At 54.7% G+C, this 27,192-nt stretch overlaps 9 protein-coding genes across 9 annotated transcripts; 5 read left to right on the top strand and 4 right to left on the bottom strand.

Moving 5' to 3' along the window:
• Window positions 1-7,746: 7,746 nt before the first annotated feature.
• Window positions 7,747-10,621, top strand: IUM83_14223 (aaa family cdc48 subfamily; the record flags this gene model as incomplete). Its single annotated transcript, XM_067938949.1, has 3 exons — window positions 7,747-9,617; window positions 9,707-10,379; window positions 10,454-10,621. 3 exons carry the CDS (start codon window positions 7,747-7,749, stop codon window positions 10,619-10,621), a joined length of 2,712 nt encoding a protein of 903 aa, XP_067790980.1.
• Window positions 10,622-10,759: 138 nt separating this feature from the next.
• Window positions 10,760-11,521, bottom strand: IUM83_14222 (Peptidyl-prolyl cis-trans isomerase C; the record flags this gene model as incomplete). The annotated part of the gene is made up of 1 exon (XM_067938948.1): window positions 10,760-11,521. The coding sequence occupies one exon, from the start codon at window positions 11,519-11,521 to the stop codon at window positions 10,760-10,762; it is 762 nt and encodes a 253-aa protein (XP_067791047.1).
• Window positions 11,522-11,845: 324 nt separating this feature from the next.
• On the top strand, window positions 11,846-12,280 carry IUM83_14221 (uncharacterized protein; the record flags this gene model as incomplete). Its single annotated transcript, XM_067938947.1, has 2 exons — window positions 11,846-12,152; window positions 12,237-12,280. 2 exons carry the CDS (start codon window positions 11,846-11,848, stop codon window positions 12,278-12,280), a joined length of 351 nt encoding a protein of 116 aa, XP_067791080.1.
• A 504-nt stretch (window positions 12,281-12,784) lies between these two features.
• Window positions 12,785-15,368, top strand: IUM83_14220 (SWI-SNF chromatin remodeling complex, Snf5 subunit; the record flags this gene model as incomplete). Its single annotated transcript, XM_067938946.1, has 12 exons — window positions 12,785-12,955; window positions 13,022-13,156; window positions 13,229-13,291; window positions 13,365-13,636; window positions 13,721-13,796; window positions 13,866-13,985; window positions 14,071-14,359; window positions 14,441-14,519; window positions 14,599-14,677; window positions 14,795-14,932; window positions 15,013-15,195; window positions 15,270-15,368. 12 exons carry the CDS (start codon window positions 12,785-12,787, stop codon window positions 15,366-15,368), a joined length of 1,704 nt encoding a protein of 567 aa, XP_067791048.1.
• Window positions 15,369-15,573: 205 nt separating this feature from the next.
• IUM83_14219 (Frataxin, mitochondrial precursor) lies at window positions 15,574-16,224 on the bottom strand (the record flags this gene model as incomplete). Its single annotated transcript, XM_067938945.1, has 3 exons — window positions 15,574-15,709; window positions 15,779-15,873; window positions 15,949-16,224. The coding sequence occupies 3 exons, from the start codon at window positions 16,222-16,224 to the stop codon at window positions 15,574-15,576; spliced, it is 507 nt and encodes a 168-aa protein (XP_067790979.1).
• Window positions 16,225-16,387: 163 nt separating this feature from the next.
• IUM83_14218 (putative Fluconazole resistance protein 1) lies at window positions 16,388-17,887 on the top strand (the record flags this gene model as incomplete). Its single annotated transcript, XM_067938944.1, has 6 exons — window positions 16,388-16,615; window positions 16,698-16,924; window positions 16,985-17,114; window positions 17,183-17,410; window positions 17,478-17,689; window positions 17,767-17,887. The coding sequence occupies 6 exons, from the start codon at window positions 16,388-16,390 to the stop codon at window positions 17,885-17,887; spliced, it is 1,146 nt and encodes a 381-aa protein (XP_067790978.1).
• Window positions 17,888-18,387: 500 nt separating this feature from the next.
• Window positions 18,388-19,413, bottom strand: IUM83_14217 (Transmembrane protein; the record flags this gene model as incomplete). The annotated part of the gene is made up of 5 exons (XM_067938943.1): window positions 18,388-18,586; window positions 18,664-18,780; window positions 18,857-19,012; window positions 19,105-19,254; window positions 19,346-19,413. The coding sequence occupies 5 exons, from the start codon at window positions 19,411-19,413 to the stop codon at window positions 18,388-18,390; spliced, it is 690 nt and encodes a 229-aa protein (XP_067790975.1).
• A 374-nt stretch (window positions 19,414-19,787) lies between these two features.
• IUM83_14216 (uncharacterized protein) lies at window positions 19,788-20,435 on the bottom strand (the record flags this gene model as incomplete). The annotated part of the gene is made up of 1 exon (XM_067938942.1): window positions 19,788-20,435. The coding sequence occupies one exon, from the start codon at window positions 20,433-20,435 to the stop codon at window positions 19,788-19,790; it is 648 nt and encodes a 215-aa protein (XP_067790974.1).
• Window positions 20,436-21,800: 1,365 nt separating this feature from the next.
• IUM83_14215 (Glycoside hydrolase) lies at window positions 21,801-27,059 on the top strand (the record flags this gene model as incomplete). The annotated part of the gene is made up of 3 exons (XM_067938941.1): window positions 21,801-23,255; window positions 23,326-23,469; window positions 26,136-27,059. The coding sequence occupies 3 exons, from the start codon at window positions 21,801-21,803 to the stop codon at window positions 27,057-27,059; spliced, it is 2,523 nt and encodes an 840-aa protein (XP_067790977.1).
• Between the last annotated feature and the right edge of the window lie 133 nt (window positions 27,060-27,192).

Raw genomic sequence — 27,192 nt, 5'->3', positions numbered from 1 at the left:
GAGATACATAGAGCCGCGGAACGTCTTGCTGGAGGACGTTCCGGAAATGGTGAGGGCGTACGAAGAGCAGTACGCGCTGGCGCAGCGGAAGTAACACGAGCGCTGCGATCATCTCTAGCGCCCGAACCCTCACGTGCTAAGAACTTAGCACGGAGCTCTTGAGACTCTCGGGCACACGGAACGACGTGTACCCGTTCAGGTCGCGGTCGCTCAAGCGGACCGCGCCTGAAAGCACTTCGTGCACTGAAAGCCCTCGGGCACAGCGCACGGCACATTTGCCTCCTCAGCAGCAACATGAAGTTGCTCCAGCTTTCCACGCTTCGAGTACGTCTCGAAGCGATCACGCGCTTGCTTAATCCGATCACGGTAGCACTCGGCCTCTTGTTGAAGTTCTCAACAAAGGCGTTCCAGCTTTGACAAAGTGCCTGCCATTCGGGCACTTTGCTGCGAGAAGAGGTCTTCTTGCTTTGAAACCATCGGAGCTCATGAAAGAGTCCGATGTAGTAATCGCGCCTTTGATGCGTTTCCGCATCAAAGTGCAGCTCGGCAGCCACAGCGTCATCTTTGATGGCGCTGCATACGTACAGCGGCACCTCATTCGGAGGTATCGAGTTCCCAAACCGGTCCGCGATCTCGGACGCGGACGGCATCCATGGATCGCGCGCTGCAGGCGCAGCGCGCGGAGAGCCTTGAGCTTTAACATCACGCGTTGCAGCAGCAGCGCGCGGAGTACTGAGAACCCCAGCGGAAGCGAGTGGGGTATCGCTCTCAGTACGCGAACGCTTCGAACTCGAAGCGTCCGATTCGTCCCCTTCACGCGGGCGAACGTTCTTGGCGTGAGGGTCGAGCGATTCGCTCGACACTGAGTCTTTACGCTTTGAGGGCGAGTCCTCCTCGCCCTCCATGTCTTCATCGTCGTCGTCGAAGTCGACGACGTCACCGTACTTCGCCTTCTGGCGTTCGAAGTAGTCGTCGATGGAGAGATGACTCCCCATCGACTTTGCGGACTTCTTCTGAGGCGCGCTCATCGTTGAATGAGCGCGGATTTCTTCTCCAAACGCGGAGAATTGACGAATGGTCAATTCCAAAATTGACGTGCGGGGACCCCGCGCGTCTAACCTTATGGGGGTGGTGTAACGGTTACGTACAAGTGGCTGCAAGCCACTTGTGAATTTAACAGATAGGTTATCTGTTAAACGTTTTGGATACTTCCTCACATTGGTGTAAGACACACCGATGGATAGATTGAAGTGGACCACCACAGTGAGTGGTCCACACATACCCAAAGATCCTATTGGTAGAAAGCAGCATCTTTCTACCAATCAGGGACATGCATATTAGCGGGGCTCTGACAGCCAGCCGCTGCCAACCCTTTCATAGATGATAAACAGTTTTTAGCAGATTTTAGAGGAAGATCAATTTACAAACAATACAGTTCTCATTTTACCTTAAACTAGCTACTTGGAGTCTTGTCTAAGTTAACTTATATTTGTGTATTCAAATATAATTAACCTAAGTAATTACTAAGTACTTACGCTTCCTCATACACGTTGCGCAACGTGTAAGCTAAAGTAGTGAGTCAAGTTAGACCCACTACACGCCATGTCCTTGCCAGAGCTCTTGACATTTTTACTGATGGAGATATCCGCATGCTTGGAAATGTACGGCTAAATCTAGTCGATCGTTGGAATAAAGTGAACCTTGAAAAGGCTAAAGAGCGATCAGAAAAATTGTCTCGAGGCTATTGGGAATTGGTTGATGCTGTTGATCCTACAAAAGGTTGGAAAGAACGCGAAAAGAAGCACAGAAAACAACAAGACAAAAAACCAAAGGTGAACGAGCTCCGTGCATGGGACCAGTAACAATTGCTGCTCACGCTGGATATGTAGTTTTCAAAGACTCAAAAACCGTGATTTTTTACACGAACGATTTGGCTGCAACGATGACGAAAACTGTCCTCAAGTCAGACTCGGACGAAGCTGTCCGTTGCGTCCATGGTCTACACCCTATCAACAGGTGGACTGGCAACGAGTCAATGCATAGATCCGTCTTTTTCAACGTACCCATGTTTATTGCTGGATACAACAAATTTATGAACGCCGTTGACCGCATCGACCAACTACGAAGCACTAACCCAACTCGTCGAAAAGAATCCCGCCTTCCAATGACGTTGTTCACGTGGTCACTAGACATGTGTCTGAACAACGCGTTTGCGCTGCTACGACATTTAAAGCAAGACAAAGGGTGCACTTTGCGGGACTTCAAGCTCAAGGTAATTGACTCTTTGATCACTCCAGCACGATAAAAAAGAATGTCAAGCCGACGCAAGGCAAAGCGTCCAGCCCAGAACACCGTATCAGTTGTGGGAACAAATCTCTCAAACCACGTTCTTACAGAAAATGTCAACAAAGGCAGGCTACTCTGCCGCCTGTGTTCCATGCGGGGTATAAAAATCAAGGCTGCAAGTGGATGTACTGCTTGCCAACTCGGGTTTCACATCAACTGCTTCGCCGTCTATCACAGCCGCCACCGGAATGGATCCTGAAAATGAATCGACCAAAGATGCCATCCGGATCCTCGCTTTGGACTTGGCAGGTACCTCGGCTTACAAAACCCGAAAGCGTCTAAACGCTTCAATAACCCCCTTGAACTCCGTTATACTGCCGACCCAAGACGTAGCTTCCGATACCGACTAGTCCCAACTTCATCTAGCTCCAAAGGTTAGCGAGGCTGTCGTAACGCTAAATAGCATCATCTTTAGCCATTCTCGACTTCTCTCCAATACTTCTGAACAGCGCGAACCAGTCGGTTCTCAAATGTTCATCAATGTAGCATACCCTCACAGTTTCAACACAACCAACTGTCCTCCCCCACCTGCTGCACCCTACAGCACCACTGGTACACGTTCAAGCTGCAGAACCTCTCCGTCCACACGCACTACCACAGCCGGACTGCTCATACCGCACACAACATGTGCCAGCACCACCGAGCACCAAACCAACACCCGACAGCATCCACTGAAAGCTCCAGCACAGAGCAGCGCAGAGCAGCATCAGCACCAGTCGTAACGTTGCACCAGCACCGCTTGCAGCGCAGCCAACTCGCCATACCTCATCTTGCACACGTCTTCAAGATGCAGAACGTCTCCGTGCCTACCGATCTTCCACGCGCCATACGTCTTGACCTCGTCCGGCTGCATCGATATACGGCTGCTATGACTGCTCCATTTGGGACAGGTTTTTGTCAGCGGGTTGCTTGGGACTGGATTCATCGCGACGTGTAGGTTGACGTGCATTGCCTGAGTGGAAATAGCTGAGCTGGCGACAACGGGATCTCTTGGTGCCTTTCGTTGTGGTTTCTGCATGTCTAGTTTTTTTCTCCTTTGCTCAAGGGAGTCTTCACTACGGCTCCTTTTCTTTTGCGACTCTCTTGTTTTAGAGGAACCAGCCAATCTCAACGTCCTGGGATGATCCGCAATAGAACTAGTTTCAGGTGGAACTACTGCGTCCACACACACCGGGCTTGACGGACAGGAATCACTTTCCCTTCCAAGAAATGTTTCCTCTTGATGACGTGCAGGCTTATCACCGCGAAGGTACTCGCGGAGACACCAAGGAAACAGGAAAGTTGGTTTCTTCTGGAAATGACCATTTCTCAAGTAGAAATAGATCTGGTAGAGCGCCTTGTCGAGGTCAGGGTCTTGAGAACGAGGATTAAGACGATGCATAGCCTCGCGATCTTCAACGAGCCTTTCGCCAAAGCGGTCGCGATCGCACACCTCGCTGCGGCACCATTTGCAGTAGTCCATACTTCTTTTCTCTTCTGCTGTTTCTGTTCTGCGAGAGGGCGGCCAGGAGTACAGTGGAAAACAGGATAGGTTGTGATGTGATTGGTTAAAAATGAATAGACCACATATGGTCTCTTGGAAATTCCTGGGGGGACAAGGGTTAAACAGTTCTTTTCATCGCCTTTTAACTCGGGTCACCGCGGCATAAAATGACGTCTTTTGTGAATTAGGACGCGTTGGATGGCGCAAAGGACCGATAGCAACCGTGAGCCCTTGGCATTTGTCGCTTTGCTAGTTGGAGTTGAGTGCTTCGATCATAGTACTGTGGCAATAGAAAATGGGACTAGCGGAAGTCGAAACGACAATTGGCATCAGTGGCCGAAATTTATAATTCCTGCTCACACCTACGCAATTCTGGCGTCGTTGGGATCTGGCAAGAAAACATGGGTAGTATAGCGGGTTTTTGGCGAGGCGTTGCTGGGACCTGGCAAAAAATAGCTGAGCCCGGAGACGCCTACTTGCAGCTACGGGTTTACGGGAGATCATGATCGAACATCAGTTAGGGAGCATGGAACTGTAGAATTGTTCCAACTGTGAACGGCATTGATCTACTTGTAGTGCGTCTGTTTTAGCGGGGCGGATGTCTGCTGCCTGGCCTCAATTCATGTACTTGAGGAGGAATTTCCATAAATCAACCTTCAGCACCGAGATATTTTTTAAGATGGTGATAATTGTATTTGGCCGCCTCAAATCAGTAGACGATACTAGTACTAAAATTGTAGTAATAGTAACGTAATATGATGTCGATAGTACTAACGGATTTCACCGATTACAAACCCTTCACAAAATAGAAACCCGGTCACGTTTTAAAATTTGGATCAGAAAATAAACATCCTACTAAATAAAAAAAATCCAGGATGAAGTTCAAGGTCAATATCTTCAATGACGCGCGCCATGGGTAGCAAACGGGCGGTTGCCGAGCTGTTATGTCGTATTCTCCCGCTCATTGTGCGTTTCCTCCATGAAGATCGTAACCGGGTCCGATTAGGTGCTCCAAGGCCGATTGCTGTTTGCCTGATATGACGAAAACGGCGCCGGGTTGCATCTGCGGTCATCCAGTTCATCATATCTGCAGCAATGAACTCTGGGGTGAACCCGATCTTTCCAAACGGCACGGCTAGCACTACTAGGGTCCATAGTTTGCTAGCATCTAACGCGGCCACCTCTAGGCGTAGCTTTTGCAGTCCTGGGTGCGTTCTAACCTTCAGGAATAAAGATCAACCGGACGGTGAGAGCAGTCAAGGATATCTGTGTCGAGTCAAGCTACGGAGGTGGATGAAGCTACTCTCACGGAATTTGACAACCGTCCTCAAGCAAAAGCGAGTCATAAATTTGGTGTTGGGATTCCGGCTGATAGCAAACCCTCCCGAGATCGGGACGCCCGTTGCTCCTCAACAACTTTTCAAAAGTCTTTTCGACAGATCATAACCTGCGAGATGCTCGGTCGCACTCGCAGCACTTCGTCTATGTGGAACAGAAAGTAGCGAGATGGTCACACGTGACCGAGCGTCGAGTAGTAGAAACAAGTGTGCAATTCGAGAGAAGACTGATTGTGTTATTGTTGTTTAAGTGTTGTTGTTCCACATCTGGGAGGCTTGTTTCAAGCCATACAAGCCTTTCAACAATTTGCAAACCCTCCCAGTTCCGTCGCTGTAGCCCTCGGGCTGCTCCATGTAAATTTCAACACCTTGCAGTACACCGTTCAAGAAGGCTGTCACAAAATCTATGTGCTGACAGTCCAGGCCTAACAACAACGCTAGAAGCAGGACTAGTCGGACTGACTCGATTCGCACGACTGGAGAATAAGTTTCCAAGTATACTTTTGTCGAATGCCCGTGATTACCAGTCTTGCTTTGTGCCTCTCAATTTCTCCTCTTTCATTCCGTTTTAGTGCTAGTACCCATAGTGACGATAAAATGTTTATGGGCCTGTCGACAAAAGTATACTGGGAAACTTATTCTCCAGTCGTGCGAATCGAGTCAGTCCGACTAGTCCTGCTTCTAGCGTTGTTGCTAGGCCTGGACTGTCAGCACATAGATTTTGTGACAGCCTTCTTGAACGGTGTACTGCAAAGTGTTGAAATTTACATGGAGCAGCCCGAGGGCTACAGCGACGGAACTGGGAGGGTTTGCAAATTGTTGAAAGGCTTGTATGGCTTGAAGCAAGCCTCCCGAATGTGGAACAACACACTGCATACCCATTTAGCAGACATGGAGTTCAAGAAGTGCCCATTTGATGCCGGCGTGTACTACAAGATGGTATATCATAATAATATTTTCTTAACAGTGTACGTCGATGATACTGTGATCGCGGCAGATCCGAGAGACGAGAAGAAAGTGGTGGAAGTTCTTGGGAAGAAATTTAAGCTGAAGAATTTAGGCCGAGTGAAGCATCTACTTGGTATGGAAATTATGTGCCCGGCAAGACTCTGTGTATATATCAGACTGCATACATTGAGCGGATGCTGAAGAAGTTTTTTTTTTGCGAGACGTTGAGTGCGTTCCGTGGTCACTTTGGTTACTACAGCATGTTTGAAAGGTGAAGTTGGTTGAGTACCGACTAGTGTACTTGTTGAAGTAGAGAGTGGTGGTTGAGGTCTTTGACCATGATGCCTGTGACTATGAGAGAATTAAGAGTGTTCTGCCGGATAAGACCTGAGGGTTTCTGGGAACTGCTTCTGCATGCGTGCAGACTTCTTCTAAGGCTGCGGCCGGTGTAGTCAAGAGTAGTCAACGGGGGGGGGTGTTGCTCGAGGTGCTTTCCCCTACAACAACACTTAAACAGCAATAACACAATCTGTTTTCTCTCGAATTGCACACTTGTTTCTACTACTCGACGCTCGGTCACGTGTGACCATCTCGCTACTACCTGTTCCACATAGACGAAGTGCTGCGAGTGCGACCGAGCATCTCGCAGATTCGTTTGTATTGAGCCCTCTCCGCACACGCACGAGCAATGAGGGAGCCCAGCGCTAGCCAATGCTTCATCATAACGACGTAGAGATGGAGCGGATGAGGAAATGCGAGTGGAATCTTTGGCAATGGCGTTTTAGCGATTTGGTTTTACTGTTAGTAACTATATTCACTAATGCTACATTTTTCACGCACCCAATTAGTAATTTTAACCAGTTTAGTAAATCAAAATTGTCTCCCGAATTGTTGGAAGTAAGTAAGAAGGTATTTCCGCGGCCTGTGTTGCTCCGCTGCTGCCTCTCGCTCGCCGCGAGGTCCCTCCCGATCGTGACTTCCCGCCCGGCCAGTGAACGCCCGCCCGAGCAATCGAAGTTCGAAATTCACAAGTGCCGGGGCCAAATGTACTACTCAGATGCTAAATTCACTACGCACCAACTTGTATATGGGCGGGAGTATGCGGAACAGTTTCTCCCGGATCCATAAGGATCTATGGCGAGGCCTTGAGTCCGCCTGTTTGAGAGACTGGGTATGCGTTCTTGCAGGATGGGTTCATCCCGGTCAAATTTCGGATTTCTGATTTTCGGGAATTTAAGTTTCGAGTTTCGAAACCGAGCCATTTGCTAATTACTAATCTCGGGCGCCCGTTGCGGTTTCGACGACTATCAAGTTCCGCGAGCCGAGCCATTTGTTGTTCGTTAAATTCGGTTGCGCCATTCGATTCGACGATGTATCGATTCCTGCAATGGGTCCGAAAATAAATTTGGTGGATTGGGCACCAAAAATGTGTCCAATTTGGAATTTGGCGTATTGTGCCCAATTCGGCGGATTCCGCACGTCACTCAATGCGGTTTCGACGACTATCAAGTTCCGAAACCAAGCCAAAGCCGAATGGCTAATTTCGGATGCCGATCCGATTCGACAATGTATCGATTCTTGCCGTCGATCCAAAATTTGGGCCGTCGTATTTTCTGTATCCATCGACCAAATATGCCAATCGATGGCGGTGGGGCAGATGCTGCCACAGGCGATCGCTTCACGGGCCGCTGTCGTGTCTCCCCGACGCTTCTGCGCTCGCGCCCACGCGGATCTGGTCAATACGCGCTCTGCCGCATTGGCGAGGATCTTTTCGCCGTCTGCCGCGTTGCGCTGAGCTCATCATCCGCCTCCGTAGAGCCCCAGGCGGACGCATCCGTGACGCTCCGACGAGACTCGCGGGCTTTCAAGGAGCTACAGGCATTTCTACTTGCCCGCAGCAACGATGCAACCGGTGACAATACTGGAGATGACAGTGAGTTGCAGTGGATCTCGCGTGCAGCCGTACGCACAGCTGTGGCCGTGACGCTGGAGCTGATTCCGTCGTCCAAGTCTCAGCTCGAACACCAACGGCTGCGCGACCCGGACACTCGCTCTTTGCTGCGGCAGACACTGCAGCGCAACTTTGTGCTATGTGGTGGGGCCAGAGTGAGGCTCCCGACGCTGAACGGCCTTGTGGCGGAGAGCAGAGGCTTAGAAGGAGAAGGACAGGAGCAGAGCATGAAGTTCCGTGTGGTGTCGACGTATCCCGCTGGAGGGTTTGCGCGCGTGACCGCTGCCACTCGTGTGACGTTAACAGACCCGAATGAAGCTGGAGGAGAGGGTGGGAGTGACTTGACGGTGACAGAATCGGAGGAACACCAGACAAAGGGAGTGAATGTGGGAGGCATGGAGGACGAGCGTGCTGCACTGCGTGAACTGATTTTGCTGCCGGTTGCCCATCCACGGCTGCGGTCAGAGTTGGGTGTGGAGTTCCCTAAAGGCGTGCTACTTTGTGGACCACCAGGTGTGGGCAAGACGCTGCTTGTTCGTTCAGTGGTGCACGAGTGTCGTCAAGTGCAGGTTGCGTCTGGAGCGACCTTGGATCTGAATCTGCAGGTGATTAACGGGTCTGAAATTATGACTAGTGGGCGGGGAGATGCAGAACAAGCTCTACGGGCAACAGTCGAGACAGCGGTGGTTCACGCACGCAGTGCCCGCCATGCTGCTAGCGTAATTTTTATCGACGAACTGGATGCGCTTTGCCCAAAGCGCGAAGCAGCTGGAGGAGGTGCCTCGTCCGCTCACAGCCGCATTGTTGCTCAACTGTTGACACTATTGGATGGTGTGGAAGGTGGTATTTCGCGTGAGAATGTTGTCGTTGTCGCTGCCACGAACCTACCAAACTCCATTGATCCAGCACTTCGTCGCCCGGGGCGGTTCGACCGCGAAATCTTTGTGGCTCCACCGAACACAGAATTGCGAAAAAAGATTTTCCAGGTTCATCTGAACAGAACACCCTACGCTTTGAGCAGCGAGTCTCCGGGTGATGCTGAGGTTCGACGTGATGCCTTTCTTAACAGACTAGCTGCAAAAGCTGTCGGATATGTTGGTGCTGATATCGCCGCTCTGTGCCGCGAAGCCGCAATGGTGGCATCGACACGGCAGCTTGTGGCCTTTTCGCGGGATCGTGAGCTGGAACAGTGGTGGGCAGACTGGAAACGTCGAGTACAACCTCTTAGTAGTCTTCAGAATGCTTCATCCACGTTGGGTGCTGTAGTCGCTGGCCACGCTTGGCACGCCAATCCAACTGCAATTATCCCCTTGTGGTTTCTGGCCAAGCAAAGCAACCAGCCTGCCAGTGAAGATAGCTCGAGTCAACGGCAGTCAGATCTGCAATATTTCGGTTTTCTACTAGGGATCGATGAAAAACGCAGCTTCTTTCGCATCGACCACCACGAGGACGTTGAGAAAACGACTCAAACATTCGAAGTGACAATGTCAGACTTTGAGCAAGCTATGCAGACCATCGTACCGTCAGCTCTTCGAGGCGCCAGCGGATTTACGTACGTACCTTTTACTTTCAACATCCTAGTAGTTACAGATATCTGAGGTGATGACACTGTTTTTGGTTCGCTGCCAATACGCTTTGCAGGAAGGACTTTGAGCGACAGGGTTGGGACAGTATCGGCGGTCAAGCAGAAACCAAGTTGGCATTACAACAGGCACTCGAGTGGCCCATTAAATTCCCGGAAACATTTGCGCGGCTAGGAGTCAAGCCACCCCGTGGTGTATTGTTATACGGTCCACCCGGCTGCAGTAAGAGTTCGATTGTGCGCGCAGCAGCCCACTCCAGTGGCGCTACATTCCTGTCGCTATCTGCTGCCCAAGTGTTTTCACCGTATTTCGGTGATGCTGAGGCTGCGGTGCGTCAAGTTTTCCGCGATGCACGCGCGGCTCTTCCTGCGATCATCTTTTTTGACGAAATTGATGTCATGGTTGCGAAGCGTGAGTTTGATGGGTCAGGCGGTGGTGAGGGTGGTTCCTCCACCGCCATGCGCGTGCTCTCAACGATGCTCAATGAAATGGACGGTGTCGAGTCAGCCGAAGGGCTTTTGGTCATCGGTGCAACTAATCGACCAGATTGTATCGATGCAGCACTCATGCGGCCTGGGCGTTTTGATCGTATCCAGTTCGTAGATCTACCCGCCGCACCCGACCGTGTTGACATTTTACGAATTCACTCGCGTCCTATGCAACTTCACGACGATGTCGACTTGGTGGATTTGGCAAAGCGCACACCATTTTTCAGTGGAGCTGAACTTGAGGTACGGCGACCACCTGCGTGTTTTGAGATGGTTTATTACTTTCTAACCTGAGCGCGTATTGTTGTTGACCGTAGAACCTTTGCCGCGAGGCTGCGTTGCTTGCTTTGCGCGAGTCTCTGGACGCCGAAAAGGTGTGCAAACGGCATTTTGAAGACGCGCGCTGTGGCATTACACCGGTGTCATCCAAGGAATCCATGCGTGACTACATCGAGTTCGCGGAGGCTATGGGGCATCTATCATAGGTTAACAACTACTACACGTACACAGCATCACGAGCACACGTCCAATTTCTTTCAAACTGCAATAGAGTATATGCACCTGCGCGTTCCTCACTTGCTTCCCTTCTCACTTGTCTCGTTCCGTGATCCTTCTTCTTTCACCTAGAAAACAATCTCGCCTCCATCCGTGAAGCTGACCTTGTGCTGCAGAGGGATGCCATCTCTCTCCACTCCTGCTTGCTCCTCTATCTTGTCCACGACGTCGAAGCCTTCCACGACCTCCCCAAACACCACATGCTTGCCGTTCAGGTGAGGCGCAGCACCCAGCATAAAGCAGAATTGGCTGCCGTTGGTGTTGGGGCCCGCATTTGCCATCTGCAAGATGTACCTCTTCGAGTGCGTGAGTCGCAGTCCATTGGGCTCGTCGTCGAATTTGCCGCCGTAGATGCTGCGCCCACCTGTGCCATTGCCCTTCGTATAGTCTCCGCACTGCACGATGAAGCCCTTGAGGATGCGGTGGCACGTGCTGCCCTTGAACGAGTAGTCGGGGCCCTTCTCGCCCGTGGTCAGCGCGCGGAAGTTCTCCGCCGTTTTGGGCACGACGTCGGCGTAGAGCTCGGCGGTGACGCGCCCCACGTAGACTTCGTCAATGGCCACATCCAGCCACACGTACTTGCGGTTTGGCTTGGGCTCCCAGGCCCGCGTGGGCTCGGGAACGGCCGTCTTCTGCTCGAGCGTCTTGTCCTCCTGCGGCTCTGCGGCCGCGAACTCCTTGGGCTCGTCCCGCTGCTGCGCCAAGTGCGGGCTCTGCGCCGACAGATCGAAGAACACGTTCACCACCACGAAGTAGGCCACGAACAGCAGCCCCATGCCCAACAGGATCGCCTTGCGGGCGTCCAGCGCTCCGCCGCCTCGGGGAGCCATGGTTGACGGAAGTTTGCCTGCTGAACGGATACGTTCAGGTTGATATGGGTACAGATGATCGGATTAGACGGGTTTTGGTGGTGTGGTGACGTAGCCTGGGATAAGATCGGTTGAAGTGTCTCGCAGCCCGTTGTCAATCAAACGCTGTACATGCATGCGCGGATAGAAATGTGTTGGCCTCTTCCGAGCGGCGCCTCTTTCGACCAGCGAGAGAGTTGGTAGCCTTTGGTGCTGTCGGTCACTCCCCGATTTCGCACGCGGCCATCGCTCGAGTGTGAAATACCCAACACCACGCTCTAGGTGGCGTCTTTGACAAGCTCAAGCATGGGTTTCAGCATCCAGGACTCGCCGCGTGGACACAGCGACGCGGCCACGCAGTCGGAGCCGACGTTGGCGCCGTCGAGAGCTGGACTGCGCGAAGGCTTCCAACAGTCGCTGGCTGCTCGGCGGCGCAACGCGATTGTGCCGGGCTCGCTTTCGTTAGACGCGCTGGGCTCTCCGCGCTCCCCGTTCGTGTTTATGAGTCAAGAAGACCGTCAAGCTCTCGCACAGCGTCAGGAACAGGGCCAGGAGCAGGAACAGCAGGCGGGAGCCAAGGCTGTGCCGCGCATCCGCCGTCACGGTGACCAAGGTACGATGACGCTACTTTAACATCGCAGGAAATGTAATCAGCGGTGGGTCACTCATCCTGTACATTTTTTTTGCTGCGAAGTAGTCGACAACGTCGGAGCTATGCAGAACGCCCAAGACATCCCGTGAGAAGCGGAGCCTTAAGGGTCTCTGTGTGTCGTGGTTCGGATCGCATCGATTGAGGCTCTCACGTTGAAGATTCTGTACATACATTGATCGATGTCAAATCCTACCGGTGCTTTGCGGGGATGAGCTTGCACCAATTTGCCTTACACCACGTGCATGTATTTACTATCGTGAGTTTCTCTTGATACTGTATGGCCGGGGTCCATTCATGCTCTCGGCAGGGTGAGGAGAGTCGACGCACTTCCAGTAACAGATGACGATCTGTTTTCGCGCCAGCGCGAAAACCCACAGTTTGAACTTCATCAATTCACCCCGTTCCGCTAAAGTCATTACCTTACATACATTTCCCATGTAGTGTACCTCCACTTTTGTGACATATCTGCACGCCACACCAATGCACACCAGAGGGGGAGTGTGGTGTACGCCACATTCCGCCGCTTCCGTCCGAAGTGGTCAATAGGAGCTCCCCTCCATACGAAGAGCTACGCTAACGCTAACGAGGTTTCCATGAGCGGCGGCGGCCCGGGCGACTGGCACTCGGCGGCCGACCGCCTGGCGCTCTTCATGCAGCGCTACGCCGTGCCCGACGAGAAGGTGGCGCGGCAGCTGGGCTGGCCCGAGGAGCAGCTGCGCGCGTATCTGTCGCCCGAGGCGCGGCGCCTCAAGGCGGCGTCCGACGTACGTCCGCCCTCGCTCGTCCCGCGGCGCTGCCTCGGCCTCTAACTGTGCTGCACTGCACTGCAGATCGCGGACACGGCGGTGGACAAGCTGCTGATGCGCTACCGCGTGGCGCTGGCCCACCAGACGCTCAAGAGCGCAGCGACCAAGCCGCTCAAGCCCCTGGACGGCGGGTCTAGGAGGTCTACGGCGCCCACGCAGGTCGGAGAGCGGCGGATGAGCTTTAGGGGGACGTGGCAGACGCTGACGGCTGGGGTGTGGTGCTGTGTGCAGTTCGGACGCAATGTGGGCGACAGGAGGAGCATCATCCACGCGGACGCGACGCCTGCGCAATTGGTTGGTGCAAATGCAGCTGCTGGTATTACTATTGGGAGGATGCTGACCAGAGGGGAGTGGAATGGTCGTGTAGAAAGCGGCGGCGGAGGTGGAGCAGGCGGCTACGGGCAATAGGAAACGCAAGCGGAGGGTCATCGTGCAGCCGTTGGACGCTCCAAGCTCTAAGGTGAAGGTCGCTGCGCCAAAGGAAGAAGCAGGCAATGAAAAGGCAGGTGCAGACTCGACGACAGATCAGCTAGATGTGCGGAAGTCGCGGCAAACCAACAAGCCGGAGCTCATCTGCCCGATTCGCCTCGATGTCGACTTGGACGGCGTTCGGTTCCAAGACACGTTCCTCGTCAATGCGTACGTTCGGCGCAACTGTGTGTTGGCATTTCTCGCCTTTAGCTGACAATGGTTGTGCTTCTGTTTGTTTGTGTTCGTTTATAGTGCCCTGACGACGTGTTCACCGGAAATTATTGCAACGCAAATTGCCCAGGATGAAAAGATGAGCGCTAAGCTCAAAGTTCGTACTTGCCTTGTGAGTTTTATCCGCTATATAGCATATGCTGACTGTGATATCTTCGTGTGATAGGATGCTATTGCTGAATCGATTCGGCGACAAATTCTGACATTTACCTCTTGCTTAAGCACCGAGCAGAAGAGTGGTCGGATATACCCCATCTACTTGGATCTCATTATTGATGGCTTCTCGGTGCGTGCACTATGAAGTTACTGCTTGACCACGTTGTTTTGTCCTCTAACCCATTGCGTATTCTTTTTTTTTTTCACCTTTGCAGCTCCGCGACCAATTCGAATGGGATATCTCGAACGACTGCATTGCAACCCAGGCGTTTGCAAGTACGCTTTGCGCAGACTTGAACTTGCCGAAAAAATTCGAGCCCGCTATCGTATTTTCGATCTACGAGCAGGTGGCAGCCTATCGTATTGCACTGAGCGGGAGCAAATGGATAGGAACAAATCCCTTTCAAGTAAAGGGTACCGGTCTTACGCTGCCAACTTCCAGCGCCGGTTATATCGAAGTTATGCCACCACTTGACGATGTCGTTCGTAGTACTGCCGATGCAAGTAAGTACTGTGCATGGATATGAAGCCCAGGCTGCACAGGTGTGGAACCCTAGCTGATCCATTCACGTTTTTGTTGAACAGAATTATGGCAGCCAGTTTTAAGCGAGCTGTCCAGAGAAGAGAGGACATATTTATCTGCGAGGCTTACCGCTACTCGGGCGTAAGTTGCCCAAACTAGAAGGTTACGTGTTACGTTTTCCCATTGATCTAACTAACAATCTGTGGTCCTTGTTGTGCAGACCTACAACGTGGAAGAGCCCAGCGATGACCTCACAAAGTAATGGGCGATCAAAGCGACCCCCACGACCAGTCGCAAAGGTTCGTACGGTGCAGACACAGTGCATCAACAACTTGGTGGATTGTCCAAAGTTGTCCAAAGCAGTGCTATCGAAACTAACGTCGATGTCTTTCCTTGGTTCATACTTGGTTTCGCAGGAAGACCGTCTCCCGCGTCCAATCAACCCTTTCATCGTGTACTGTCAAATGCAGAAGGAGGCACTAGGCAAGACACGCCGATCCGCGTCCGAGACAAGAAAAATCATGGGCGATATGTGGCGCAAGTGCACTGATGAGGTAACCTTTATATCTTTTGTTGCTGCTTGGGTGCGGAAGGGCTTACACTCGAATTTACCGTATACTTTGGCTACCATCAGGAGAAAGAGTACTACTCGCAACTAACGGAGGTAGAAAACGAAAAGAGGCGTCGCGACCATATCTTGGATATGCGCGACCGTGCTATTGCCGATTGGGAAGAGGACGAAGCTCGTCGGAAAGGATTGCTGGCTTCTACGACTCTGGAGGCGTCTGCAGAGTACTTCCGTGGTCTTTTGCTCGAAGTAAGTACCATCTACTCTGTGCACCTTGGCGCTGTTAAATGGCTTGCGGTGCTGACATTTGTGTGTGCAATTAGAACTACATGAGCGAGCGGCATGAAGTCGACATGAATAAAGTAGAGTCGGCAGCCGAGACTGGCGAGGAGGACGAGACGGACGAGAACGAAGAGGCCTAGACTAGTAGTTAAACCAACCGCTACGCGCGCGAGGTTCACATCAAAACCGGAATGCGCACGGGCGAGCAGACATAACCAAGCACCGCAAAGCCTGCGTTGACTCCACACTCTGCCGGGTTGTACTTCATTTCTCAAGTGGCTGACCATCCCTGGTCGTCGTTCATGCGTTTCTACGTCTTCTGTACAGCTCAGCTCAGCGCAGTTTTCAGTGGTCGGCCTCATAGATCTCGATGCCTGTTGCGTCCAGAATCTCGGAGCGCAGCAGCTCCACCAGCTCGCCCCTGTCCCGCGTGTTCACCCAGTTGCCGCTCTCGCCGTCGTACTCGTACCGGCGCGGGCCGCTACCAACACAAGTCCACATCAGCTTCCAGCCCTCTGTAGCAGCAATTCACCCCCACAACACCTCGCACCTGATCGGAGAGGACCACCAGATCTGCCTGTTGGGCACCTGGCGGTTGATCACCCACGTGCCGTGCTCGCCCAGGTCGATCTTCAGGACGCCTTGCTGTTAACAGGCGATGGTCAGTACATTTGTGACACACACGCACACACACGTGTGCGTCAGCTCAGCGCGACGTACGGAGAACATGACGTCGGACTCCTCCAGCATCTCCTCGATGCCGTCCAGCCAGCTCTGGATGTCGTGCAGCGTCTCGTCCGCCAGCTCCATGAACTCGTGCTCCGACATGTGCGGCGGCGCCGGCGCGTCCGAGGAGAAGCGCGCGGCCTGCAGCTGGCAGCGGCGCGGCACGGCCGCTGCGCCGCCGGGTCGACACACAGACGGAAGAGCTGATAGCGACCTGACGCTGGGCGCGCAGGCGCGGCGCAGCGAGGAAAGCGTCGCTCGACGAAGCATTCTGGTCCTGGTGGTTTGCGAAATGAGACCATGGCAGATGGGATGGAGTATTTTCCGCCAATGAGCGCGCGCATACACAACACGTACCTGGTTTTCCGCCAATGAGCGCGCGTAACCTTAACACGCACTTGACAGGCATCTAAAGATTTTCAGATCCGCAGGCATGGGCAAGAAGCGGCGTCAAGTGGCAGCGCCGGCAGCGCAGCGAGCGAACCGAGAGGCCCCAGTCGATCTGGAGGCTGTTGGCAAGGCGCTTGCAGAGAAGAGGGCGGTGTACGACGAGCTGGTTGTTGATATCGCGGGAGTACCAGCCAGTTTGGAGCGCACGCTGCTGCTGCACAGCCTCGTGGCGCTCGTCGTGCAGAATGCGCTCATGGTGTCGATAGAGCAGGTCCCAACAATAGGCACATTGGGATTGCCACCGTTTGTTCTTGCCGTACTTAGATATTGATGTTTCATTGCTCTTGTTGCAGGGTGTATCAACTGCACAGATCGTGTTGGTGGCGGCGACGGGTGTGTGGATGATGAGGAAGAGCTTCGTGGCGATGCTTCTGCCTCATGTCGCTCTTCGAGGCGGCAGTAGCAGTGAAATTTACTGGAGAAGTGCAATCCTCATTTTGACGCTGGGGGGGTCGGGAACGTGGTTTTACCGGACTGAGCCGCCGCTGAACACGTCACAGCTTGGGCTTTTCATTGTCGTGTAGGTTGGCTGAGTATTTTTGCTGTGGCTAGAGTGAGGAGCTCATCGTTCTACATGTAGATTGTTGCTGGACACTGCGTCCATCTATCTTGTGCTGCGGTCTAAGGGGCGGCTCACGCCTAGCCAGATCGTCTTGTCAGCAGTGGAAGCCACGTTCTTGGTTGCGGGCTTCTCTACTTGCCTTAACCACGTAAGACTGGGAAACGAGATGGTGTACGTGTGAGAAAGACTAACGTGTCGGTTTTGCAATGCATGTAGAAGAGAGGGTTGATCTTCGACGAGATGGCGTTCGCGCTCACGGCGGCAACGGCTTTCATTCACGTGATAGTGCTGCTCTCGGCGAAATATACGGTGCTCCATTGCTTTGGCACGGATACAAATGGCGCGTTCGTGAAGATACAACAGCGTGGCGCCAAGTTGATGGAGAAAATATGGCAGGATATCGATCGGTTCGAACCAGAGCAACTACTCCTGAGGACCTCAAAGGTACGTCAGCAGTCCTGTCAATCTGTCCCAGCGCGCACTTGGCGTCTAACTCATCCTCTCTACTAAGAAAAAGAAAGCTAAGAACAAGTCGCGTGGTAGCTCTTCGAAAGGTGTCAACGCTAGCTCTGACGGCATTGTAGACCCAGCGGTTCAATTCAAACAGTCGGTGTTCAGGGAGCCGCGAGTGCAGCTTGCAATTTTGACACTGGTCCAAGTGCTGCTTCTGCTTTCGCAACTCGCTCTCTCAACATTCGTCCTGTATTCTTGGGAGATGATGAGGTACGTTGCGAGTCAGTCTTGCTGATCCAAACTTGGCACTCACTTCAACTGGTCTCACTATGTTTTGATAACGTTAGTGCACTAATGCTTAGCAGCTCCCACGTGCTCTGGAAGCTCGGCCGGGTGCGCCGAAAGGTGTTGTCGCGCAGTGAAGTCCGATCCACAGACGTTGGGCTGGCAAAGCACAAGATCGAGTAGATACCATTGAACCTGCTGAAGTTGTTACCCCTCCTTCCATTGCTGTTGCTTCAGCTGGTGTTTTGCTGCGCTTTCTGCATGGTTTCTGAGGCAGCAGTGCAGCAGTCGTAGTAGCGCTTGATGACCTCCGCACACTTGCTCTCCTGGTAGTTGCGTCGCTGCAGACAGAACTGGATGGCACACGCTTGCTTTTTGCACTCGCGCTCGCACAGCTCCTTCTTGTCGGCCATGGTCGACAGTCCTGTCGATTGTGAGGCTGGTATCAGCCAACGAAAATCACTGAAATATCGCACTTTGAGCCATAAAGGCGAAGTGATGAAGGGCAAGCAGGCACGAATGAACGCTCCTAAATTATGAAGATATATGCAGGACTGCCTGTTTCAACGCCGAGCAAAAACGCATTCGTAGGAAAACCAGACCAGAGAATGCAAGCATCACTCGGCTCGACTCGCTTGATTAGCACCTGCTACCGGCCGCTTCATCATAATCCCACAGCTCGCTTAGACGGTCGTGTCCTCCTCCTTGATCGTCGTGGCCTTGGCAGCCGGCGTCTCCTCGGGCGGCGTGTAGTCCGGCACGCCGCGCGTGAACGACGGGTGCTTCGTGATGACGAAGTAGTTGAAGTACGCGTTCGCGAAGCCAGCCAGCGACACGAGCACGCCGTAGATGCCGCACATTCCGAACGGGAAGATGGAGATCCTGCAGCAGCAGCAGCACCAATCAGTACCAGAGTGCTCAGCAATATGTATTCAATCACCTTCACGCAATGAACGTACATGCTCAAGAAGAGGCACCGACCCCACGGGCTGTACATGAAGCCGAAGCTGCCACGCAGCAGCTTGTCGATGTACGCGGTGCGCAGCTCGTAGCCCACCAGAATCAACGCGAAGAAGCTGCAGCATTGAAAACAAAATGGTCACTTCCACCCTAGCTACGGCGAATCCAATTGCTATCTCGTCAGACTCGTACATGGTGTAGATGACGGAGAGCGCGTCGGCCATGACGGAGAAGGCCGAGTCCGACTGGATCACCTGCCCCACCGCCAGTCCGATCATGCAGCCAGCCATGGTCAAGTTCACGATGCGCATGGCGGACAGCACACCCGTCACGGACGAGCCCATAATGCTGCTCAAATGAGACACCAAAAAGTTTAGCACCTCCCGCAACAAAAGACCCATTTTCACTTAAAGTTGGCTTGCCGGTGACCATGGACGTACATTTCGCGGGTCTTGGCCTTGAGCTCCTCCCACACTTCACTGATGGAGATGGCGTCCGACGTGTTGGTGACCTTGTCGGCGGCAGACGGCGGCGGAGGCGGCAGCTTCAGGTCATCAGGGTTTAGCGGCGGCAACTTGCCGTAGGTGGTTCTATACAGGTAGAAAGATTAAGTGAAGAGGTTAGAGATGGTTAGAGATGGTTAGAGAATTCCCCTCCTCCGGTTAGAGACGGCGGACGTACTCGGCGCCCAGCGGTCCGGCGTTGAGCACGGTGCCTCCCAGCACGGAGGCGTTGGCTTCGGTGGTCATCCTGCGAATGCTGCTCTCTGTGTGCTCGCACACACGCGCGCTGTCGTGGAGAGGAACTGGAGGTGCGCGCTTTACCGCGGGCTCGGGCGCTTCTTCCCAGGCCGATTGACTTGGTCTTTGTATGGGAGCGCAAATCCGGCTTCCACCATTTCTCGAGGGCTAGGTCTACCAGACAATTAATTGAAATTATCATTTCGCTCCCTGTCGGTATTTAACAATACATAATTAATTACTCGCGGGCCATTTTTGAATTTTGAAAATGGACACCTGGAAAGTAACAACTCGAGGCTCTGTGTGTGTGGGGGGAGCAACATTTGCTTGCGCAGCTTAACATTAGATACTAATAAGTTAGGTGTGCTGGGTGGGAGCGCGGCTTACTGGCAGCTGACCTCGGGCGTATCCATGGACGACATGGACGCCGTGGACGCCGTCGATATGCCACTGCACTCGCTCATGCTCCTGCACTTCCGCGGGGTGCTGGAGATCTCCCTCGCGAGAGCGAGGTGGTTCCTCCTCTTGAGCGCCTCGACGCGGCCTTTCATGCTCTCGACCTGGTCCAGCCACCGCTCGTCCTTCTCGAAGTCCAGCAAACGAGACGACGAGTTCTCGATCCTGGACACGAAGGCGGCGTAGCTCGAGCACGGGGCACGCACTCGGAGCGAGACCGGTGTCGGTGGGGGCACGTACAGCGGCTGCGTCGCGTCATTGGAGCTAGAGGAGGACGTGCGGCTGCGCGGCGCGCTCTCCGAGGAGGGCTTGCGCACCGAGCAGGCCGCGAGGTGGAACTCACGCGACTTGGGCGGCGGAATCTTGCTCATGAGCAGCGAGCACTTCCGCACGGGCTTAGCCGGCGACGACGGCGCACTGGTGCTGCGGTCCTCAACTGCAGGCACCTCGCTCGTCTCCTGGTTGCCATCATCGATTTCCTCCTGCTCCTCTGCAGCCTCCTCCTCCTCCTCCTCCTGCTCGTCCAATTGCTGTTCCTGTTCCTCCTGCTCCAGTTCCTGCTCCTCCTCCTCCATCTGTTCCTGCTCCCCGTGCTCGTCTGCGTCGGCCGTCGCAGGCTGTTGCCGTCCGATCCGGACGGTCTTGGTCGGAAGGATGACGCGGGGCTCCTCGACCACCGCGAGCGCGTCGTAGTACGTGACCAGACCGCAGACGTTGCCACGTCCGGGGGACTCCTCGATCGGGTGGGCGGACGGCTCCGCACCAGCGGAAGCCGCCAAGCTCTCGAACATCTGCACGATGCTGCGCACTGTCATGTCGGTGCTCACCTCTAACTGGCCTCTGTCTTTGTCTGCTGTCTCTACGGCCCGAAACTCTGAATGGTGAGAGAGAGAAAACTGCGCGCGGAGAAGTTCCGACGGAGCGGCGACGACCGGGCGACGCCGGATTCACGTGCCACGCTGGGCGCGCAGCAGTCGGTGGCTGGAATCGCGCGCTTTTTGGTTTGAAAGGCTCCGGCTGGCCAGTCTGTGCGGCCCCAGCGAATGGGTCCGATTGGCCACAAATCGCAACAGTGGGATAAGAAGCCAGTTTTAGAGGCTGGGGCGGACCAAATTTAGACCCCCCGATAGTCATAGCGTGTCGGGTGAGCGGGCTGCACGAGTGCAGCGTGCATGTATGCCGCGTGATGGCCGGCAACACCTGACAGCTTCCTAGACATTATGTTCCTCGGTTACTACGCCAATATGTTCGCGCGGTGCGTTAGTACACGTAAATTTGTTCCGCTGATTTGTGGCTCCATCAGCTCGCCCCAAATCATCCTTTCAGTTGGGCGACCTCGGATCGCAACCCAGACGATAGTATATTAATGCCACCAACGATCAACGAGCTCGTTTGTGACGTTGTGTGTTGAATGACGTGCTGTCGGCGGCAGGAATTGCAGAGCTTGAAGACTTGAACCACATAGTTGAATATAGTATACTTAAACACCTCTGAAGAGAAATATCCAAGTTGGACGTCGACAACATCTGTCCGAAGGCCAATCAGATTTCATGCCAAGACGTCGAGGCACAGCTCGCCTGCCTTGGAACCAGAGCCCTCATGCCTCAAACATTTTTAGCGAGCCCGCGCGAATCGCTGGCGGCGAGTCGGAGTCCGAGCGCCCAAATCAAGTTGCAGTTTCCTCCTCGTTGTGCCTTCGAGCTGACGAAGGCGAGCTCCATCTGCCATCGCAGCAACAAGCTGGGCAAGGCGTCAAAAACGATCCCGCAACATCTGATCCCAGCCGTCTGAGTCCATGAGTCAGAGACGGGTGTGTGCACCACACCAACCTACATATCTCAAATAAATTAATTCCCGTGTTTTTACAAAAACAAAACAATTATTGTCGCAATCTTTCCAAACACCAGTATAATTTTCATTTGAAGTGAGATCCTATCAGCATGGACCTGGAGGTGGGCGCCCGCGTGGCGTTCGGCGCCGGCAAGAGCGGCGTCGTGCGCTTCGTGGGCGAGACGGACTTCGCCAGCGGCGAGTGGGTGGGCATTGAGCTGGAGCGGCCCGAGGGCAAGAACAACGGCGAGCTCAACGGCCGCGTCTACTTCTCGTGCGCGCCCAACCACGGACTCTTCGTCAAGAAGTCCATGGTGCGCGCCGTGCTGGGCTCGGGCGCGTCCAAGGCGCCGCTGAGCCGCCGCCTCTCGGGCGTGGGCAGCGGCCCGACGCGGCGCCTGTCGGGCGTGGGCGCGTCGTCCATCCCGGCGCCGTCCTCCTCCTCCTCCACCACCAGCAGCAGCGCCGCGAGCTCGCGGCTGTCGACGCCCAAGATGCGCGCGTCCATGATCACGCCCGGCAGCCGCACGGCGGTGGCGTCGGCCTCACGGCTGGCGCTGGAGCGCCGCACGTCCGGGAGCTCCGCGGCAGCCGCGAGCGCGTCGGTGTCGGACGAGCAGCTGGCGGAGGCGCGCGCGCGCATCTCGAGGCTGGAGGAGGAGCTGGAGCAGAAGAACAGGCACGTGGAGCAGCTGAGACAGAGCGTGTCGGTCATGAAGGACGCGGCGGCCGCCAACAGCGAGAAGATCAAGCTGCTGGAGGAGCAGGGCCACGAGCACGAGAAGCAGATCGAGGAGCTCGCCGCCGCCGGCCAGGAGGAGCAGGAGCAGGAGCAGGAGCAGGAGCAGGAGCAGGAGGACGACGGGGACGAGAGGATGGAGGAGGACGAAGTGCTGGACGAGCAGGACGCCCTGTCCCCGCAGGAGGAGCTGGCGCAGCAGGTGGAGCTCATCCGGGACGAGGCGGAGGAGCACGTGCGCTCCGTGCGCGCGGAGCTGGAGGACCACATTGCCGAGCTGCAGGCGGAGCATGAGGAGCAGCTGGACGAGCTGAGGCTCGAGAACGCCACGCAGGCCTCGGAGGTCAAGGCTCTAGAGGCGGAGGTCGCCCAGCAGAAGACGCGCATTGCCGCGTTCACGGCTGCAGAGCAGAAGAAGGCCGAGGAGGTGGCCATGGCGGTTGCCAAGTCGAGTTCTGGCGCGCGTAAGGTGGAAACGCTGGAGAAGCAACTGGCTGAGCTCCAGGATATGATCGAGATGATGACCCTGGAGAAGGAGACCATTGAGATGGATAAGGAGATCGCCGAGGAGCATGCAGAGGAGCTGCAACAGGAAGTCGAGAAGCTGAAGGCGGCGATGGCACTGTCGGCCACTACTGGATCTGACTCGGAGGGATCGTCGGCGAGTAGTGGAGACTTGGCAGACGAGAACAGAAAGCTCCGAGCTGCAGTAAAGACCCTGCACGAACGCGCGTCCGAGGAGAAGGCTGATCTTAGCAAGAAGTTGCGCCAGGCTCAACGTGAGAATGCTGAGCTTGTTTCACTGAGGGAAGAGGTGGAAGAACTGGTATGTGACCGTGTTTCTTGATATGGTTGTAGTAATTGCTGACATCCAAAATGTGTCTTCCTTTCTGCAGACTACGAAGAAGAACACGCTAGAAAGCGAAGCAGAGGAGCTGAAGGAGATGCTGGATGTGGCGAACGCTTACGAGTCCATGGTGGAAGATCTGACCGAGAAAAACCTGACGCTGGGCGAAAAAGTGGCAGAATTGGAGACCACGGTACAATCTCTTGAGTCGTTGCGTGAGGTGGATCAGGAAATGGAGCATCAGCATACCGAGTACGAGGCTGAGCTGCGTGACGAAATCGACTCCCAGCGTGCATCGCTGCAGGAATTGAAGCAGTCAGCAATGGACCAGAAAACTGTTCTTGAGGACAAGGAGCGCACTATTGCACGCTTCCGCGACCTTGCTCATAGTCACCGTGAAGAGATTGCGCAGCTGAAGGCGAAGCTTCGCGCAGAAAGTGGTGCAGTGGAGTCGCTGAAGGATACAGCTCACTTGGCCCTGAACCAGACAATGGGACTGCGTGCCCTTGTTGCAGCTGCACGTGAGCTCGAAACCGAAGCAGCTAAGCAAAAGATCGTTGCTGAGCAGGCTAGACTGGAAAATTCGTTCTTGCGCGCTGTGGTTCCGAATTCGATTTTCTCCGAGACCGATCAGAAGGTTCTTCGCGTTCGATTGACGCTGGGACGTATTGCAGGCAAATCGGATATCTTGTTGCAGCACTTGAAGAAGGATCTGGATACCGTCGTCCAGCAACCTACGAGCGGCCCTCAGGAGGGCGAGAAGGATGACAGTGGTGCGTCTATTGCGGCTGTGAGCGTCGAGCAGCTGGTACTGGGCGATAAGTTGGCGTCAGTCTCGTGCCAAGCCAAGGAGGATCTGTTCATGCTTGAATGCCACCTGACCACGGAAGATGAATTCTCTCAGGGTTGCTCAGCTCTCGACACATCGCAGACCGCGGCATTAGAAAACGCGCTGGACTCAGCTCTATCAGCTTTCTCCGAAGGTGCTCTGCTTAATGGAACTCGCGGCGGAGGCGATGTTGCTTCGTTGTATGATCGCCTCGTGCAGACGTCGGAGGAATGGCATACTGGTCGAGTCACTCAGGTTTCGTCATCTCTTGGTGCTGAAAGCTTTGGTGCTCGCTGCGCAGTGGTCAAGCTGCGCGCTAGAAAGAATGTGGCTAAGATGGCGTTCTCGATCTCTGCTATGGTCACCTTCTTGCGTGAAACCAAGAATCTGCTCGCTAGTGGAGAGATGCCTGACGACGCACAAACTGCTACGCTGCGCACCGACTTAATCCCGGTTCTGGACAAGTGTCTCGGAGAACTCCTTTCGGTGCTGAACGTTGCGCAGCTATTTTACCGCCGCGCTGAGATCGATCTTGCTGCCTCAGATGACGATCTGGATGGCCTGGTGGCTGCTGGTGGCGAAACTGTGACTTCCATTCAGAGTTACGCTACCGAGGCACAATCGCTAGCAAGTGGGTTGCAGTCGCATCTGGCCCATGATGGTCTTCTGGAGCACGCTAAATCAGCAGAGGAGTTGGTGCAATTCACGCAGCAGAACGTATATGATCACACTGTGGCGTTTAAGGAAAAGCTGGCATTGCTGTTCAAATTGGTGTGCCGTGGTGCCTTCACCGATGCTGTGGCACCTCGCACGCGCAACGAGCACGGAGATGGAGCCAACGGTAGGCCACAATGGCGCATTCGTGCACAGGCTATTCACCAGGAGCTCGTGGATGCGTCGACATTGCGCAGCAATCTGGCAGAAATGACGGAACTGTGTAATGCACTGCATCAACGCATCCGAGAGTTCGAACGCGCGGATAGCCAACACCGCGTGGTGGCACAGAAACTCGAGAGCCAAGTGCTGCAGCTAACGGAGAGTGCAGCCGCGATGACGACTGACAAGGCACAACTGGAGGTGCAGCTCGCAAAGGAGCGCGAGCAGTTCGACGTTGCGCTGGATGAGTCGAACAAGGAGAAGACATTGCTGAACTCTCTCAACCGGGATCTTCGCAAACAGCTGAAACGCTCAAGCGATGCTGGCAGCGCAGCAAAGGCGGGAAATGCCGGTGGTGCAGGCGGGAAGGGGTCAGCGATGAGCGCAGCAGACGCCGAGGCGTTCCGACGCGCTTTCCAGCAACTCCACAGCGAGCTGCACACTGTGCGCTCTACGCTTGCGAAGGAGCGGCTGGAGAAGTTGCTCGGATCAAGTGCAAGCTCCCGAGCTTCCCCGGCTACCAAACCTTCGGATCGATTGACGAGCTCTCTCAAGGAGGTGGCTACGTTCTCGCGCCAGGTGAAGGCTCAACTGTCGATGCCCCGCTTGGTGGATCTGAAGCGAGCCGCATCATCCACGGGCTCATCGGCTCACGCCCAGCTCATGGCCGAAAAACTGCAGCAGTCGCGCGCTCAGCGGGATCTGGCAGCACTTCGCGAGCGCGTCGGTGCCGCTATGCGCGAGGATGGTTGGGGCCAGGACATCACAAACGCTATCACTCGCGGCGAGAGTGTGTTCGGCTGGCAGCCGCCGGAGATGGAGCGGCCGCCCGTGCTTCTCGGACGCGTGAAGCTTGGCGACAACCCCACCAGCAACTCGCAGTCGGTGCAGCTCGTGTTGAACCGCTCCGAGGTCAAGCACCTATCGCAAGCTTTAGTGTGCTGAACGCCCCCAGACAATGCACATGAGGCCAGAGTAAGAGAGAGAGAGAGTGATAAGGACTGCCAGCGAGCATGCATGTTTGCGTTGAACTACTGTAGTTCGGATATCGCCCCTTCCAGTACATCTAACGCCGCACAATCCCTCTGGACAGCGTCGTCATGGGCATCGGGGCCTCGACTAACCGCTGGGATGGCTCCATCATGCCCTCGCAGAAGGGCAAGCTGGCCATCGTGACAGGCGCCAATTGCGGCATCGGCTTCGAAGCGGCCAAGGCCCTGGCACTGCGTGGGGCTCACGTGGTGCTGGCGTGCCGAGACGAAAGCCGCGGCCGCCGAGCTCTGGAGACCATCCGTCGGGCTCTGAACGCAGAGGGTAGTGATGATGTCGGTGGAGGCGTGGAGTTGATGCTGCTGGACTTGGCCGAAGTCGCCAGCATCCGCGAGTTTGCACGTGTGTTTCGAGCCAAGTACGATCATCTCGACCTGCTGATCAACAACGCTGGGGTGGCGTGCCCGCCGCAGCGGCACAACTCGAAAGGCTTGGAGTGCACGTTCGCCATCAACCACCTGGGCCACTTCTACCTGACAAGCTTGCTGTGGGATCTGCTGCGTCGGTCGAAGGCCCAGGCGCGGGTGGTGAACGTCTCGAGCGGATTGCACCATGCTGCCAAGTTGGACTTCGCCACGTTGGGGCACACCCCGGGCAACAGCATGAGCGACTACGCCGAGTCTAAAATGGCCAACGTGCTGTTCACGTACGAACTGCAGCGACGCCTGCAAGCTGCAGGAGTTGACAATGTCTTGTCGGTGGTGGTGCACCCCGGGGTTGTCCACACGGAGATCTGGAACAAGTACGTCCGCACGAAGCTGGCGGGGTGGCCATTCCTGCAATGGTTGGCGAGGTGGGCGATCTGGCTGCTGCCGTTCCTGCCTCAGAAGATCGGTGCGCTGCCTACGCTGTACGCAGCGACCGTGGAAAGCGTGCATGGTGGTGAGATCTACGCGCCGGACGGGTGGATGACACTGAGAGGTTACCCGGTATTGGATACGTCGCACCCGGCCAGCCACTCGCTCGACAACGCCGACAAGCTCTGGAAGCTGAGTGAAGACCTGCTGGACGCTAAGTTCGAGGTGTAGCAGTGGATTGGCTCAACAGGAGTGACAACTGCAACAGGTGCGAAGATGCCGACAAGTGCTTGAAGTGAAGAGCGCAGCTGTAGTCGCGTTCACGCTGCAGATGAGATTTTGCACCCGATTCGATGCATCTGCT

Source organism: Phytophthora cinnamomi (assembly GCF_018691715.1).
Source record: "Phytophthora cinnamomi strain GKB4 chromosome Unknown Contig42, whole genome shotgun sequence".
Classification (NCBI taxonomy): domain Eukaryota; phylum Oomycota; class Peronosporomycetes; order Peronosporales; family Peronosporaceae; genus Phytophthora; species Phytophthora cinnamomi.
Note: the sequence above shows the minus strand (reverse complement) of the source record. Positions and strands in the feature narration are given on the sequence as shown.